This window comes from Protopterus annectens, chromosome 3.part1, assembly GCF_019279795.1.
Source record: "Protopterus annectens isolate FY-2018-M chromosome 3.part1, PAN1.0, whole genome shotgun sequence".
Taxonomy (NCBI): Eukaryota; Metazoa; Chordata; order Ceratodontiformes; family Protopteridae; genus Protopterus; species Protopterus annectens.
This window is the reverse complement of record NC_056732.1, coordinates 1,357,373,608-1,357,390,086: the sequence shown is the minus strand read 5'-3', so window position 1 is coordinate 1,357,390,086 and position 16,479 is coordinate 1,357,373,608. Positions and strand designations below refer to the sequence as shown.

At 37.2% G+C, this 16,479-nt stretch overlaps 1 protein-coding gene across 1 annotated transcript in view; it reads left to right on the top strand.

The window, feature by feature from the left end:
* Nucleotides 1-16,479, top strand: part of LOC122797773 (microtubule-actin cross-linking factor 1-like) — an 899,011-nt gene that overhangs the window by 355,988 nt on the left and 526,544 nt on the right. The window contains exon 14 of the mRNA XM_044066295.1: nt 14,080-14,202. Coding sequence (XP_043922230.1) covers nt 14,080-14,202 — 123 coding nt within the window. The remainder of the gene's footprint in view (nt 1-14,079; nt 14,203-16,479) is intronic.

Below are 16,479 nucleotides of genomic sequence, written 5' to 3'. Positions count from 1 at the left end.
AAATAATATAATTCTCAACTCCTTTGCTCAAAAATTCTTGGGAAAGCCAAACATAATGGTGGAATAAAGGTTCAAAATCAGGAATATTTATAAATATTACTGGATTTCACTTAGAAAGTAATAAAATAACTCATTTTAAATCAGTATGTATTTTCTAAACAATAAAAAGTAAAAAAAAAAAAAAAAACAAAGCACTACACTCACCATTAGGAAAGCTATAGCTGGTGTCCAAACATCAATGGTTTGGATCCCTTCTCGATAGGTTTCCACTTGTCGTCTGGTTCCTGTGGTCTGAGCTTTAGGGTGGAGATCTCAAGAAGAGATGCACTTGGTGTCAGGCCGTCAAATGCCTAGCTCCTTCACTATAGGTCATCTGATGTAGTTTGGCCCCTAAGGGTAGAGTATCTGGGTCTAGCTGTGCCTGCTCTCTGTAGGAGTTTGAAGAAGTTAAAAGCAATTAAATAAATGAAACCAAAAATATCAGGAGTCTGATTAATCAGACTAATGCAGTGCTTATCTTCCTCAATACCAGTAAAGAACCTGATATAAATAAACAGCCTCCTGATTGTTTTGATTTCATTGCTGTGTAGTGAAGTGCTTTGTCTTTTTACTTATATAGGCTCACCCCTGGATCCCAAAAGGAGAGCTTGTCAGCTATCGAGAACAACCCTCAATTTGGAAGCACCACCACTGTTTAAATAATAAGTATGAAACTCTCATGTCTGGCATTATTGACTGTCTGTAATCCTGAATGATTTGCCAGAAAATCCAGCATTTTACAAGGGTCAGGGCAAAAATATGAGGCAATATCAGGGGCTTTCTGTGAAATCAGGACAGTGGCAGGTATGCATTACTTCTCAACGAGGGGAATGAAAATAATTAACCCCCACTGTAGTACAATGCCTTTTAAAAAACAGTCACTGATCTAGTGTAACAGTACTAGTATCATACACAAAAGGCAAATGCAAGGGGTGCAAACTGCACCCTTGCATTCTTTAATGCTATCTGCAAACACAACTTTTTTTTTTTCTGTTATTTGCACTTTTTTTTTCCTGTAAAGCCTGGCCTGCATTGTTCAATTTGAACTTTAGGAAGAGATGTTAGTGGAGGTGGTGTGGCAGGCAGTCACATGGCATGATGATGCATAATCGACGACTGACGTGACGAGCCTGAAACCTCCTTAAACTTTCTAAAACTGCAAATCATTTATAGAAGACTGCAGGTGGATGGTGGAGAAGAGTATCCTGCCTGATTCCTGGCTGACTGGCTATTCATTGTATGGTGGAAGGACTGGACTGGTGGTGGTGTTGGACTTGGTACAAGAACAAGAAGGTAGGTACAGTCATAATGACTGAACACTTGGCAGTTGGTGCGAGTTGAGATTAGGGGAGTGTGTGTGTGAGTGAGTGCGCTCTGACTGCAGTGTGTAAATGTGTATATTCCCTTCCTCCCTACACCAAAATCACTCAACTATCCATTCCAACCCTCAAATTGTGCATTGTGTTTGTGTCTCTGCTGCCGTCCGACCATCCCTCCATCACAGTGTGATGAGCTGCCTTGCCTGCCTGCCATCTTGTTTTGTGCTTTTCTGGCTGCTGTAGGAAGTTTGCAGTATAGGCTCTGCACACATTTCCCAAAGGAGACTAAAACAGTAGTTAATAATCATAGATAATGTGGAGTGGGTTCAGAAACAGAGACAGAACCAGTTGCACTAATTCGTTTAATTTCTTATTTTGAAGTCCTATAAAATTAAGCGATTCTTTATTCAAATTAAATAACCATGTTTATGTGCCAAAATGGTGCAGATATACCACCATTGTCCACCAATATAATTACAAAGGAACTGGGAATTGTGTTGGACACAAAGTCTGTAACTTTAAAACTAACTTATGGAGTTAAGGTAAATAATCAAATCGTGTTGTTGAAAGCTGTGTTTTTTAACCGCCAAGACTGTATTAATGAAGAGGTAGACAAAACCAGGCTCCCAAAATGAAATACGTTTAAATGTAATAAAATGCTTTCCAGGGTTGTCTCATATTGCCCAAATTGTCGTGGACAAAGTCATCATTAATGACAGGCAAGAGTCCCACATCAACAAGTTGGTTTTGTTGATATGAATTAACTGAAGAAATATAAAAAATTTAATAACTGTGCTCAAGCGAGAGGTTTCTACTATATTTTTTTATTAAATGTATATAACAGATGTGGTCAACAATTTAAAGTGGAAATGCACATCTCAGAATGAAACAAACTCCAGTCACTTCATGTTTAGTGACAAATTAATTCCCGGCTACATTGCTTCAGTCATGCTTTTAATGACAAAGACACCAAAAGAAGAAATGGAAGCAGGCATGGACATCATTGAAAGTCAGGGAGCGTTGAGGTGTATGTTTTATACACAGGGAGGTGAATAAAAGCAGCTTATGTCAAAGCAACCTGTAATCCCTGTAACCATTAGAAAGGACACATGTCATCCAAGCATAAAATTAAGTCTTACTGATTATAACGAGTTATGGACATTTACAGCTGTATAGCAGTTCAAGGTAAAAGTGAGATAGCTGGATTTTATTCTATTATCCATCCCAACTTATTTAGCAGGTGATGTGCAGGAAGCATGCAGTGGCTGTGATGAAAAATTTGTTATTTTGTAGTATGTGGATTCAGGTTCCTGATGTACAGTTTTGATCTGGTCAGTGCTGTCATTCCATATAGTATTATATAATATAGATGTGACTTAATTCGTTAAAAAATTGATTATTCTGTGTTTTAAATCACTTTAGGAATTACAGAAAAGGTCATGGATTGTTTACTAATTGATTTATTGACTAAAGGTTTCCTGCTATCAATCATACATTTTAATTTTGCTTATATCCTTTGCTAGTGCACTGTTAGGAAATTCAAAGGTTGCTATTTAGCAGTGACATTTGGAAGCTATGCATTTTCAATAATGATACTTTTATTGACTAAAATTCTTTCATTTCTGAAAGAAACTTCTTTTCAGCAGCAGCAGCAGCAAACACAGCTGCAAATTAAACAAGTGATATATGTGGACTTAACATAACTTTATTTTACCTTAACTGACCCAATGGAAAAAAGGCATTAAACTAATTGAGACATTGTTGTACAGGGTCATTTAGGGGAAAGAAAAAATATGTTGCCAGGCCCATGGGTACTTCATGCAGTTTCATTAATTATTCATTGCTTAAGTTTATTTAGAGTGAATGCAAAAAGCTTTTGAACAAGGATTTATTTCAAAACCATCTGGAATAGGTTCATAGGTAGATACTAGGCTATCTGCCCTAGGGCATTTATACGCCTAACCAGAGTGTATTTGGCTTTCGCCTCCTTATTAGATTAGCCTACTGTGCCTCTGTGTAGTAGGCCTCAGCTATCCAGGTTTTTGCAGAACGTCCAGATTTTGCCTCATATTCCACCTGAAAAGGATTGCAGTTGATAATTAGTGACAGACATTTACAGTTTTACGTGTCATATCCTTTAGAGAAATGCTTACTAACACAAATCCTGTTATTCTAGCAACTTAGCTTTATAGGTTCATCAGAGCAATATTTTCTTTGTCCAGATTTCTTTTACTAACAGGTTAAGTGGGTGGAATTTATTTTCAAGAAGAGAGTTTTACTGCTGCTCATGCTAAGCCTGCTTAAAATGTGCAATTGTTTTGTTTAGCAAAACAACATGTAGATGTGTATTTTAAAGGGTGTATGTCTTCCTTTGGATGAGCTGCACTATGTACTTGTTTTTAATATAACATAAGCAATTTATTTTGGCAGCAGGCAGTGAATTTGTAGATGAAACAATGAAATATGAAGTTGTTTTCTAGCAACAACCTCTTCACTGGTTTCAGATCTCTTTAATGTGGAATTATTCAGATGAGTTTTGATTGATATTGGTGGATTGTATGGTTGAAATGTTCTGTGTCATTATTGGTTCATATGATTTGTTTCATTGCTTAAAGGAAAAATGTTCAGAACTATAAATTTAAAACACACTCTAACAAGTGGTGCTGTATTATACAAGAATATAATTCAATTATTATATAGTATAATTAATACAGTCAGGAGAAATAACTTTCCAAATAAAAGCAAATGAATCAAATAACTTTTGCATGAGCCTATTTGAAAAAAGCAGCCCCTAAACTTACCCTGTCACTGGCCTTTTGATGCATTTCTTTGAATTCGGGTTTCAATGAATGTTGGTTTTAATGCTAAGTAATCTTGTTTTCATTGTTTTCATTGTAAGATTGCTTTTTTTGTTTAGTCTTATAAATGTTTGTTTTGTAAAATTTTATTAAAATTAAATAAAAAAAAAAAAAAAAAAATGTAATCATTGTAGAAGTAATAAAGTCAAAAGCGGTAAGCACTCTGAGAGATTATACTGAGAGATTTGAACAAATGAAAAAAAAAAAAAATAGAAAAATATGGGGACTGGAATGGTGGTGGGCAGGGGGGGAGGGGGTGGTGGGCAGGACCATCGGAGGGGTGGGGCTACATGGGCGGGGCTTGAGTTTACACCCCCCTGCAAAAAATCCTGCGGGCTCCCTTGATCATACAACATATTGTTATGTACTGAAATGTAATATTACTATGTAATTTGCAATGCATGGGAGTGGTTGCAATGTAAGACTAACAGGCTGCCCAGAATTTCTTTCACTTTCTATTACAGATGTCATCAGCACTGTCATTATATGTGTGTGTGTGTGTGTGGGGGGGGCTTACAGTGTATTTAAGAGCAACAACTTGAATCATTTCTTTCACTTATCACAACCATAGAATTTACAGCTGATGGGTGGCTGTCTGTGGTGATTTGACAGAAGCGTGATCTGTGCAAAACTAACTGCTCACTGTCACACTGGCAAAATGATTAGCATTGCTATTTCACAGTGCTTTGCTCTGGTTGAATTCTTGGCATAGCTTTTTCTGTGTGGAGTCTGCATTCCCTGTTTGTTTCTGTCAGGCTTACCCATGTGCTCTCCTTTCCTCTGGCACCCTAAAGGCATACCATAAGTGAAATGGCATTACTCCAGATTCTCTGAAGGTGTGTGTGTGTGTGTGTGTGTGTGTGTGTGTGTGTGTGTGTGTGTGTGTGTGTGTGTGTGTGTGTGTGTGTGTGTGTGTGTGTGTGTGTGTGTGTGCGCGTGTGCGCATGTGCACAAAAATATCACATATTTATATATCTGGGTACACACAAAAATGCTAGGCACATACAGTAAAAGCTGCAATTATGAAGTGATTATCTTTCAGAAATAAGGTATAGAATACATCACAGAACATCCAGACCCTTTAAGCTCCTAGGGTCTTGTGCCTCTCACCCTACAATTGTCTAATGAATTTTGATATGGATTTACTGGTGGCCTCTTCCCTCACCCTCCCATTTTGAAAGCAGGTCAGCTCAGAGTTGTGTACAGAAGGTTGCTGTAGCTTGGGTGTGGATGGCGTTGTCATTATTTATTTATCTGTCCTCACAATCAAACATAAAGCTGTGCACAGGAAGTCATTATAGCTTGTGATGGTTCTGGAGACAGTGTGGTCTTTGTTTATTTATCTCACAAACCTAAGATGTGCAAAAAGGATCACTATAACTTGTGAAGGGCAGTTTACTGCCTAGGAGTGGATCATTATATATTTTTTTACTTTCCTTGCAGTCAAACATCAGGTACATGTACTGGAGGCTGCCTTTTGGTGGCAGCAGTGAGGAGGCATGCTTTGTATATGTGTGACAACAGTCACTTGAAATACATGACTGTAGCTGTCTGTGCCTTTATAGTCAATCCAATATAACAACAGAGGGGTGTGCAGATTGTGATTTCTTTTGGAGAGGGGGCAGAAGTTTTCTCAGATAGGATTTTGTATTCTTTCAAGCATTTGTCTTCTCAGTTTATTCTAAGCTATAATTTTGTCAGCTCTGAGGAGCAAGCTTTGTCCACAACATATTATTTCCTTGAAAAGAAAAAAATAAGTCTGGATTTTTTCCTTAATTATGATTTTTGTTCAGGCCACTGCTGATTCAAAAGGTTAGGAAAATTCTCTAAAATCTACCTCAGAGCATTTATTCCCTGTGGTTTCTGGGGGTCTGATGGACCCCAGATCTCCCTGCTTAATTCAACTATTTGCTGCCATGGCTAGTTAAGGTATGTTGAAAGAATGAGGGAACAATGAATTTCTTTTCCTAGTCATAATTTTTGATCAGGCTATCATTGGATGAAAAGGTTGTTTAAGAAAAACTTTGAAATGCTCTTCCGAGCACATAGAAAGCCATGAATTCTGGAAAAAGAGTAATTCAAAATGTAAGAAAATGAAGAAAAAAGCAATCTGGGTGATACGGGAAGTGTGGGATGGGGAAAATGGGGGAGCACTGGAGGATGTGTGCAGGGGTGGTGGCCATTGTTCCTTTTACCTAGGGCAATATTTCACCTAAAGTTGGCCCTGTACATTGACTGTAGTAATCTTACATCTTTGCAACTAAATGTCTTTGTGAATGTCCCTCTTTGAGGTGGGCAAGCATACTGTAGTACACAGACTGTCATAATGTAACAGGATTATAGGTACAGTTCAGTCTGTGTGTGTACTACAGTGAAAACTCCGCAGCATGAACTAAAAGTCTGTTTATGAGGGGTGGTAGTGACAGGGTCATATTTAGTCAGGAAGTGTCCAGGAGGGCCTCCAACTTGACAGTTGCTGGCAGCTACAAAAATGCTAACACCACTAATTAATCAATTATACAAGCTTAAATAATATTGGAAAGTTGCATTATTAGACACCTTCAATGCACACTAATTTTAAAATATAAACATTAAGTATAAACTATCAAAAACTATAAAAACTTTCTCAATGCATATTTATACAGCAAGTATCATAAAAATGTTAACATGCTGAAAAACACAATTTGCAAGTTTATTCATTATTATTTATTAATGTATTAGATTGCAAATTGCAAATGCAAAATGACATCATTGACAATCTTGTTGGATATCCATTATAAATGCACTGTGCATATCAACAGCTTTAGATTTTTTTAAATTAATCAGCTCATATTTTCACAAGCTGCAGAACAAATGTGACTATTCCAACAGAAATGACACCATTATTTCAAAAACAACTGTACTGGGAACAATTATAATTTGTAAGTCAAAAGAGATCAATGAAAAATGAATAATATGAATCACAGTATTCTAAAATGGAAGTCCAGAGGATTAGTATGACCCATACCTGCTTATCATTGAAAAGCAGGGATATGGCAGTCAAACTATGAGCCGTGATCAACAGATTAGGGAATCCATGTGACAAGCGACTTATAAGATCTGAAGAAGAATAAAAGACTGAGACCTGTTTTTTTTCTGTCATATGACTATATGGTACTGCAGGCGAATTTGTGCTTTTATGGTTAATGTATCTATCTATCTATGTATATATATATATATATATGTATATGTGTGTGTGTGTGTGTGTGTGTGTGTCTATTTTATATATATATATATATATATATATATATATATATATATATATATATTTGTGTGTGTATATGTACACACACATATACATACAATACAAAGGTATATTTGTGTGTGTATATGTACACACACACGTATGCATACAATATAAAGGTACGACCAGGGCACCCATCAGTTAGTCTGATCGTTTCTTGTAGAGCCTGCGTAACTTTCCTCCTGTACTTTCTTGTCATTCTTCCCTTGCTCTATACAAATCAGTTCTGCAGTCTTAATTTCATCTGCACTCATTCAATGTTCCAAACGGTACATTGTACAGTCCCACCATTCTCTCCATGAACTGGATTTGTTTTCTCAAACTGAAGCTGAAATTTCTACCTATGGCCATGCACCAATGTCCCCTTCTCCCTGTTTTCATCTCTACCACTCACATTTTCTCAAAAGTTCAGTATTTGTCTAAACTACAGCCACCACTATTGTTCTACCTTCTAATGTACGCATGCCAGCTATCTAAGTATCTGCTTGCAGCTAACCACTGCCTGAAGTTCACTATTTTGTTAACCATCTTCTGCATAATTTTTGCTAGCCTGATTTCTCTTTTTCTGTTCATCATCCAGAAATGTACACAGTACTGTAGATGTGGCCTTATGGTGTCATGTAGAATAACAAGATGACCTCAGCATCACTGGGTCCACTCCTCCTGTTATGTACCCCTCCATCTAACTCACTCCATTAGTATTCTTTCATATCACATAGCATTTTTCTGCCCAGGGACATGATTTCTCATAAATGCTTTGCCTCCGCTATCCCTGTTAAGGTCACTGTGCAAAGATCACATATTTTCTTTCCCTGTCCTCCTAGAAGTAGATAACTGTGCCTCTTTCTACTTATATCTTAACTAGCACCAGTGTACCCACAATGCTACCCACTACAGGTCTGTCTGGTGAGTGGACCGTATCCTGATTATTACAAGTCTCTATAGTACTGGCATATAAGATAATCTTGTGCTGCAAATCTAGTGTGATATCTGATGCATGAGGTTAAACAGAACCTCTCCCAGCTCTGAGTGTGCTGCCCCTCCATGACTTAGTAACACTGTTTCCTGGCAGGTCTCCTTTCACATAGTAAGCATAGTAAGGCAGCTCAGTAATAAGGGTTCCCGAGAGGCATCAGCACCTATGTACCATTGATGGCTGGATATTTATTGTCAGTACAGGGCTTTCTATGTCATTCTTTTTTCTAAAATAAAAAAAGGAGGTGGAGTATAAAAAACATTTAATTGTTATGTGACATGCATTATCTAAAGTTAGTAACAGAAATGTGCATATGATGTTCAGAGACAAAAAGAGCAATAATCTCCAATGTGCTCTGTCATTGATAGGAAGATGACATTGTAAAAGACCAGTGTTCTACCTCTGTTGGGGTACTTTATGGGTTATGCTGTCTGTACCATGTGGTGAAACCTTTCTGTAGCATTTGGTTTTCCTATCTCTTGATAAAACTGGCATCAACAATGTCACCATCTTTTAGTGCTGCTTTTTCAGACCAGTATTCTAAGAATACTAACCTAATAAAAGTATTTGAATCTACAGGTGTTATACTGAAATTTCCTGTCATCACAGATACAGCTAACAGTTCTGGTCTAACAGCTGCAGCCTTGTAGCAGAGGGCTGTTATATTGTATAAGGATAAGTCTGTGTTCCCAAGTCCAGCAATGAATGCTGCAAGGAAAAGAAGTAAGGGAACTAAGACACAAATAGTCAGCTGGGTTTTCTGAGAAAAGTATTATGTTAGAAGAATATTTATGGAAAAGTGTTCATACATGCTGTCATTTATGAAAGTGGCCGAGTCATAATAGCTTTTTGCTATGAGCCTTCGTTCTGTGTTTGGTAGCTGAGTGGTTATCTATTCTTGCAAAATCAGAATTGATTCATGACTTCTGGTCTCAGTCAGTGTGGAGTTTGCATGATCTCCTTGTCTCTGTCTCTGAGTACTCCAGTTTCCCTCTAAATTGTCCATATGCATTGAATTTACTTTTGGCATTGGGCCCACATCATGACCAAAAAGGATCTTAACAGACTAGTTCATTTACTTGGTCAAAGAATGAAAAATAGATGAAATTATGTGAAATGATTATTGGGTGTTTAACCTGGACTCAGAATGCAAGGCAATATAAGCATGGTGTTTCACCTTATTGGGGATTTATGCAAGCAATAATGCCCGACATAGTGGGTATTACAATAAAATAATGGACCAGTCAAGGCTGTGAAGCTTGACACTGTGAACTATTGCCAGCTATGCCAGGAGAAGTAGGGTAGTGGATGTGTAACATATGCAGGCGCACCTAGCTGCAATTTAGTAAAGAATTTTATGTTATTTGAATATCAAACTGATTTGTACAGATGCTTGTGTTGAAAATGGAACTGTAAAGTTGCTTGTGCTAAAAATGTACCAACAGTGCAACAGTGGGTCCTGACTGTATTGTAAATGAATTAAATAAATATACAGTGGATATATAAAGTTTGCAAACCCCTGTTAAAATTACAGGTTTTTAGAATTAAAAAAACAGACCGCAATAATTCATTTCAAAACTTTTCCCAACTTTAATGTGACCTATAACCTGTACAATTCAATTGAAAAACAAAGAAATTTGTTAGGGGAAAAAATATAAAAAATAAAAAACATACAATAAGCTGGTTGCGTAAGTGTGCACACCCTTAAACTAATACTTTGTTGTGTGTGCACACCCTTAAACTAATACTTTGTTGAAGCACCTTTTGATGTAATTACAGCATTCAGTCTTCTTGGGTAGGAGTCTATCATAATGGCACATCTTGATTTGGCAATATTTGCCCAGTCTTCCTTGCAAAAGTGCTCCAAATCTGTCAGATTGTGAGGGCATCTCTTGTGCACAGCCCTCTTCAGGTCACCCATCAGATTTTCTATTGGATTTAGGTCTGGGCTCTGTCTGGGCCATTCCAAAATTTAATTTTCTTCTGGCAAAGCCATTCTCTTGTTGATTTGGATGTATGTTTGGGGTCATTGTCATGTTGAAAGGTGAAATTCCTCTTCATCTTCAGCTTTCTAGCAGATGCCTGAAGGTTTTGGGCCAAAAGTGACTGGTATTTGGAACTGTACATAATTCCCTCCACCTTGACTAAAGCCCAAGTTCCAGCTGAAGAACAGCAACCCAAAGCATGATACTGCTACCACCATGCTTCACCATGGGGATGGTGTTCTTTTGGTGATGTGAAGTGTTGTTTTTGTGCCAAATGTACCTTTTGAAATTGTGGCCAAAAAGATAAACCTTGGTCTCATCAGACCATAACACATTTTCTCACATGTATTGTTTTGCAAATTTTAACTGGGCCTGGATGTTTTTCTGTGTAAGAAAAGGCTTCCATCTTGCAACCCCATCCCATAGTCCAGACATATGGAGAATAAGGGAGATTGTTGTCACATGTAGTACATCACCACTATTGCCAGAAATTACTGCAGCTCTTTCAGTTTTGCTGTAGTTCTCTTGGCAGAATCCCTGACCAGTTTTCATCTTGTCTTTTCATCACTTTTGGAGGGAAGTCCAGTTCTTAGCAAAGTTACTGTTGCCCCATATTTTCTCCACTTTTTGATGACTGTCTTCACTGTGTTCCATAGTATATCCAATGCTGTGTAAAATTTTTTGTACCCTTCTCCTGACTGATACCTTTCAACAATGAAATCCCTTTGATGCTTTGTAAGCTCTTTGTGAACCCTGGCTTTTGCTGTAGCAGGCAACTGAGTAAATGTCAGGAAAACCCTACTAGGACAGCTGAACTTTATTTGGGGTTAATCAGAATCTCTTTAATTGATGGCAGGTGTGTACCCAAGAAGAGTGAATGTTGTAATTAAATCAAAAGGTGATTCAACAAAGTATTAGTTTAAGGGTGTGCATGCACAAAAAAAGTATTAGTTTAAGGGTATGCACACTTATGCAACCAGCATATTATACCTTTTTATTTTTTATATTTTCCCCTAACAGATTAGTTTGTTTTTCAATTGAATTGTAGACATTATAGGTCACATTAAAGGTGGGAAAAGTTTTGAAATGATTTATTGTGGTCTCATTTTTTATATCACAAAAACCTGGCATTTTAATAGGCATGTAAACGTTTTATATCCACTGTATATGTTAACAGAGAATACTGGAAGAGAATAGGTTAAGCTCAGCTCCAGCTAGCTTTGGAAAATAGTATGAAATTAAATTACTGAGCCTAGGCCATAAAGATGTTATCTCACAATTTTGAATGAATGCAGAAATGCAATGTCTGTAAGAAGCATGACTGGTAGTCTCTGTAGGAGAAGTAGAAGTTTGTAATTGTTTTGTGACTTCCAGAAGCTGCACCAGATCTGAAAAATGCTCTTGTGTGTGTATTATTGACATATAGGTGCTCTATCCTAGCAGTTTCTAGCAATAGGGGGGTTGCATGGGAAGCAAAAATCAGATGACTAGATGTATGTGATGTCATTCCGTACAGAAATAATGTTTTAATATTAGGTAAGACAGAAGTCTCTGGGCAGTCTGTTTATTGTAACCTGACATAGAAGGATCCCTCCACTACTTCATCTTGCCTTGCTCTGTTAAGTAAGTAGGAACAGTAATTCTCTAGATCAGTCAGGAAAATATAGAGAATAGTTAAGTATTGTTTCTCTGTAACTGTGTGAATCTTTCCAGCTGTGTTATTTTTAATATTTCCTGTGACTGAAACTCTGGCGTTTACTGTAAATAGATATTTGGAATTTCCAAGTTCTTTTATTTATTATTAAATATATTTATATTTTTCATTGTAGATGGTCCTTTAGAGAAGATTTTAACCTTTGTGAGTACTTATATCTATTGGTGATACTGTGGCCACTCCTGCTGCCTGGCTATTTGATCAAAATTACCATTTGTAAATGTAAAATAAACCTCTGGAAGCAGGAAACATGCAAAATGGATGGGAGGCGACGTACTTTAATAAATAAAAACAATTGTAATTATAAAATCAACAAATTTCAACAAGCCCTTTTGTCTCTGATTATTCAGAGACTTTATCAAGATAAAATAACAACCAGGGAGTTTGCACTTAAAAATCACTGCCTTACAACAATCAACCAATAGAGATGACTTACCACAAAAAATGCACAGTATACTAACAACAAAATCATTAAAAATTACACATTAGTAAATACAATAATCATTATAAAAATTATTACCAAAATATTTTTAAAAATGAAATAGTTTATTATATCACATTCACTACTTTTTAAAATATTTTTCTAGTGCCTTCAATTTAAAAAAAATGCAAGGGACAAGTGATTGTTAATCCCAGGCCACTGCATAGCATTAGTTCTTAATTGCCATAAAGCTTCATGCATCTCCAACTGTAAATGCCAAGGTCCACCCCTTGGATCAATCAATAATGATTCAACAATCACAAACTTGAGCAAGCATTACCATTTGTATTAACACTAATTTCACTCAGTATAATTGGGTACTCTTGCAAGAGCCTTAGGTAGCTGGCTTTGTAGTGCATGGTGGCAGTGATAACTACCTTATAGTCTGGGCAGAAGGAGGCACAGCAGGTAAAGCTGTGCCAGCCTTTCCCAGGAGTGTGTGTGTGTGTGTGTGTGTGTGTGTGTGTGTGTGTGTGTGTGTGTGTGTGTGTGTGTGTGTGTGTGTGTGTGTGTGTGAGCTACTTGGAGCAGGGACACAAAGCACTGGTTTCACAGAGAAGGTTCTGGAGGACTTGGCTTGGACAATCAGCTGAAGACTTAAACCTATAGCTGTGCTAGTGGGGAGCCTTACTGGGGCCCTGGAGAAAGACAGATATAAAGAAATCCAGACCCCAGGCTGAGTCTGTTCCCTGTGTGCTCTTAAGGGAAATTGTGCTTGATGCAGAGAGATCTGCATCTGGAAATACTGAATGTCTCCAAGTGAACATCCCTCTCCAGTGCCAATGTTGAGGATTCAGACTCCTATATTACTGACTCAGAGTGGGGATGTCACAGACACTACAGGTAAAATTTCAAGAGATTTAACAATAGCACATTATTCTCATTGTACCGGCTACTGTAGATGGCAGTCTGTAGATTTAAAAGAAATTTATTCTGTTTTATTTATTTTATTTTATTTGCATTTGTTTACAGTGTTAGAGCACTGATCGAGCATTACCAGTTGCAGACCCAGTGTGGGTCATAATTAACATGACAACAACAGAGTACAATTTAAGAATACATGTTTCAAAAAGTAGTATGACAACAAATGAAGAAAGAAAATTGCAATGATTTTGAAAATATTTCTCTGAGAGGTGGTTAAGCCGCTTTGAATTCCTTAGCACAGCAAACGTCTGACTCTCATTTCATGCAACCTCAGACAAGACAGTATACAGCAATTCTCAGTTCTGTGTCATGTAAGTTGATAGATATGTCAGGGGTATGTGAGAGTGCATTGGGAATTCACCCCCATTAAAACATGTTAGGATATATTTACTTTTTTATTGTTCTGTGCTTTTGGTGGTTATTTATAATATTACACCATGTTTTTGCTTCTTGTTTTCTAATGCTTATGTATAAATACATGTTTGTGCTTTGCTTTCTAGACCCTGAGAGAAGACATTGATAATCTACAATCAGACCTTGATACCCTTGGAATTCTGGGAGTAGAGCTGATGTCATCCTGTGGTGATATGGAGAAACCTGATGTCACCAGACGTTTGGACGAAGTGTGTATAATAAGTCTGTTATAAACAACTAAGTTCATAAATTCACATACAATGCTTTTCTGTAAAATAATTGCAGATTTTGGTCCAGTCTGTTGCAAAACAGAGCATTATCTAGTGATGTCCACAGGTACCATAAGCTCACTGCTTATCTATATGATTAGTTAGTTTCTAAAGATTATATTCCATGCTTTGATATTGTGATCATTTATTTATAATGTATTTTTTCCCAATAACCCCTGATGATCACCTCAAGTGTTAATTTATAACAGATCCTTCATAATGGATTAATGGGAGTGAATTTCAAGACACACAACTGTGACTACTACAGTTTCAAATTCTAAATAAATGGAAACAATTTACAACTAGTCTGATATCATTTTACTTAGTAGAGACTTTCACTTCTGTAGAGGAACTTGGCATTTTCTGTTTAATATTTTCACCATGTACCAGGTTCATTTAGGGCTGACTTACAATATAAACCTGTGAAAAAAATCTTTCTGAATTCTTACCTATATGCCTGTGCCTAGAACCATAACGCGCTTTTAAAATTAATGGACTGCATCAGTTTTAGGTGAACAAAACTCTTCACAATGTTGGGAACACTGAAGTACTTAGATTTACAGTCAGTTGCTGAAAAGGGAGAGGGTGACCTATGTGCACCTCATGCAATAACAGATCAAGCAGGATGCTGGATTAATTATTCACCTCATTATTTGCAGAAAAATGGAAAGGCGGTGTACTGGCATGGTGGTGTACTAGCACAGGTAAATAGGATGTGAATGGATGTGGACAAATGGGCTTCTGGAAGAAGCAAAAAAAAAAAAAAAAAAACAAATTCAGTGGGTTTGGGGAAATTTGATTTATTGAGGCACAAGACCAGCTGCCTAATCTCATCCTAAAAGAGTTAAGAGATCCTCTTTGGTGGGCAACTATTCAGTCTTCCCTTAAAAGACAGAGTGGTATGCCAAGGCTGAAAGATCATGTTGGTGGTCTCTTTTAGCAAGAATTCATTTAGAAATAAGCTTGGTATTCATAGACCCATTAGTCTCATTTGCTATGGAGCAAATGAGAAAAGTTCCATAATGTGCCTTATCTCTTATAGATGGGAAACTGCGAAACTGCATGGCATCTTATCACTTCAATTTAATTCTGCTCTGTGCCTGGGCAGTTACAGAGGGGTCCATGTTAAATCAGAGAATGCTTAAAAAAGTGAATGCTGATTTATTGACCCTCTTTCAGTGAAAGCTGAAAAGCCCAAACACTCGGAACAGCGATTTTTTTCCCCCAGGGGAAAAAAAATCACTGTTCCACAAAAAAAAAAAAAAAAAAAAAAAAAAACTTCAAAAAAGTAACCCCCTACTTAAATATTCCAACTCCAAGATCGCACCACAGTAGAGGAAATGGCAAAGCCCGAAAACAGCCCAACAATTTTTTTTCCCTGGGAAAAAAAATCGATGTTCTGAGTGTTCGGGCTTTTCAGCTTTTGCTGAAACAGGATTGATAAATCAGAGTTTGTTTTTTTAAGCGTTCGCTGATTTAATATAGCCCCTTACTGAGGAGGACACAGAACTCACTGGATATATTGCACTTGCACATCATGGGTGCCTTTGACACTGTACTTTGCAGGAGATGAGGAAGGAAATTAAAGAGTAATGTGTGATGTTCAAAATAGGGAGGTGGGTAGAAACTGTCTGACAAAAAGTAGACAGTGGCAGTGAGTGTGCAGCTGCATGGGGAGAAGCCAATAAACAGTGGGATATCATAGGGATCCATTTACAGTTACAACACAGCACATAAAGAATGAGAGGTAACGTGCTCTATATATTCTTTGATCTTGTCACACCTGAAGAGCCACAGGCCTCATATTGCATCCATTGTACCATTTTCATTTTCTGCAGCAAACAATTTCTGAATGTATCACTTTTTGACAGACACACTAGTTCATCCTCCAGGTAATGTTACTCTTTCTCTAATGAATTTGAACACAGAGCCTCTTAAATTGGGGACATTTACTTTGCTTCCCAGCCCAGGAAAAAGCAAACACACACGCACACACACATATATATATATATATATATATATATATATATATATATATATATATATATATGTATATATATATTTATAGGTCGGAACCGGCATCTCACTATAGTGCGGAATGGAAAAATTTCCATTCCTGCACTGTAGTGTGATCTCGGAGTTGGTATATTAAAGTTACGGGTGGTGTGAGGGGTGGAGCCCCCTGCTAGCAGTTGAAAGGGAATTTTATGTTACTTT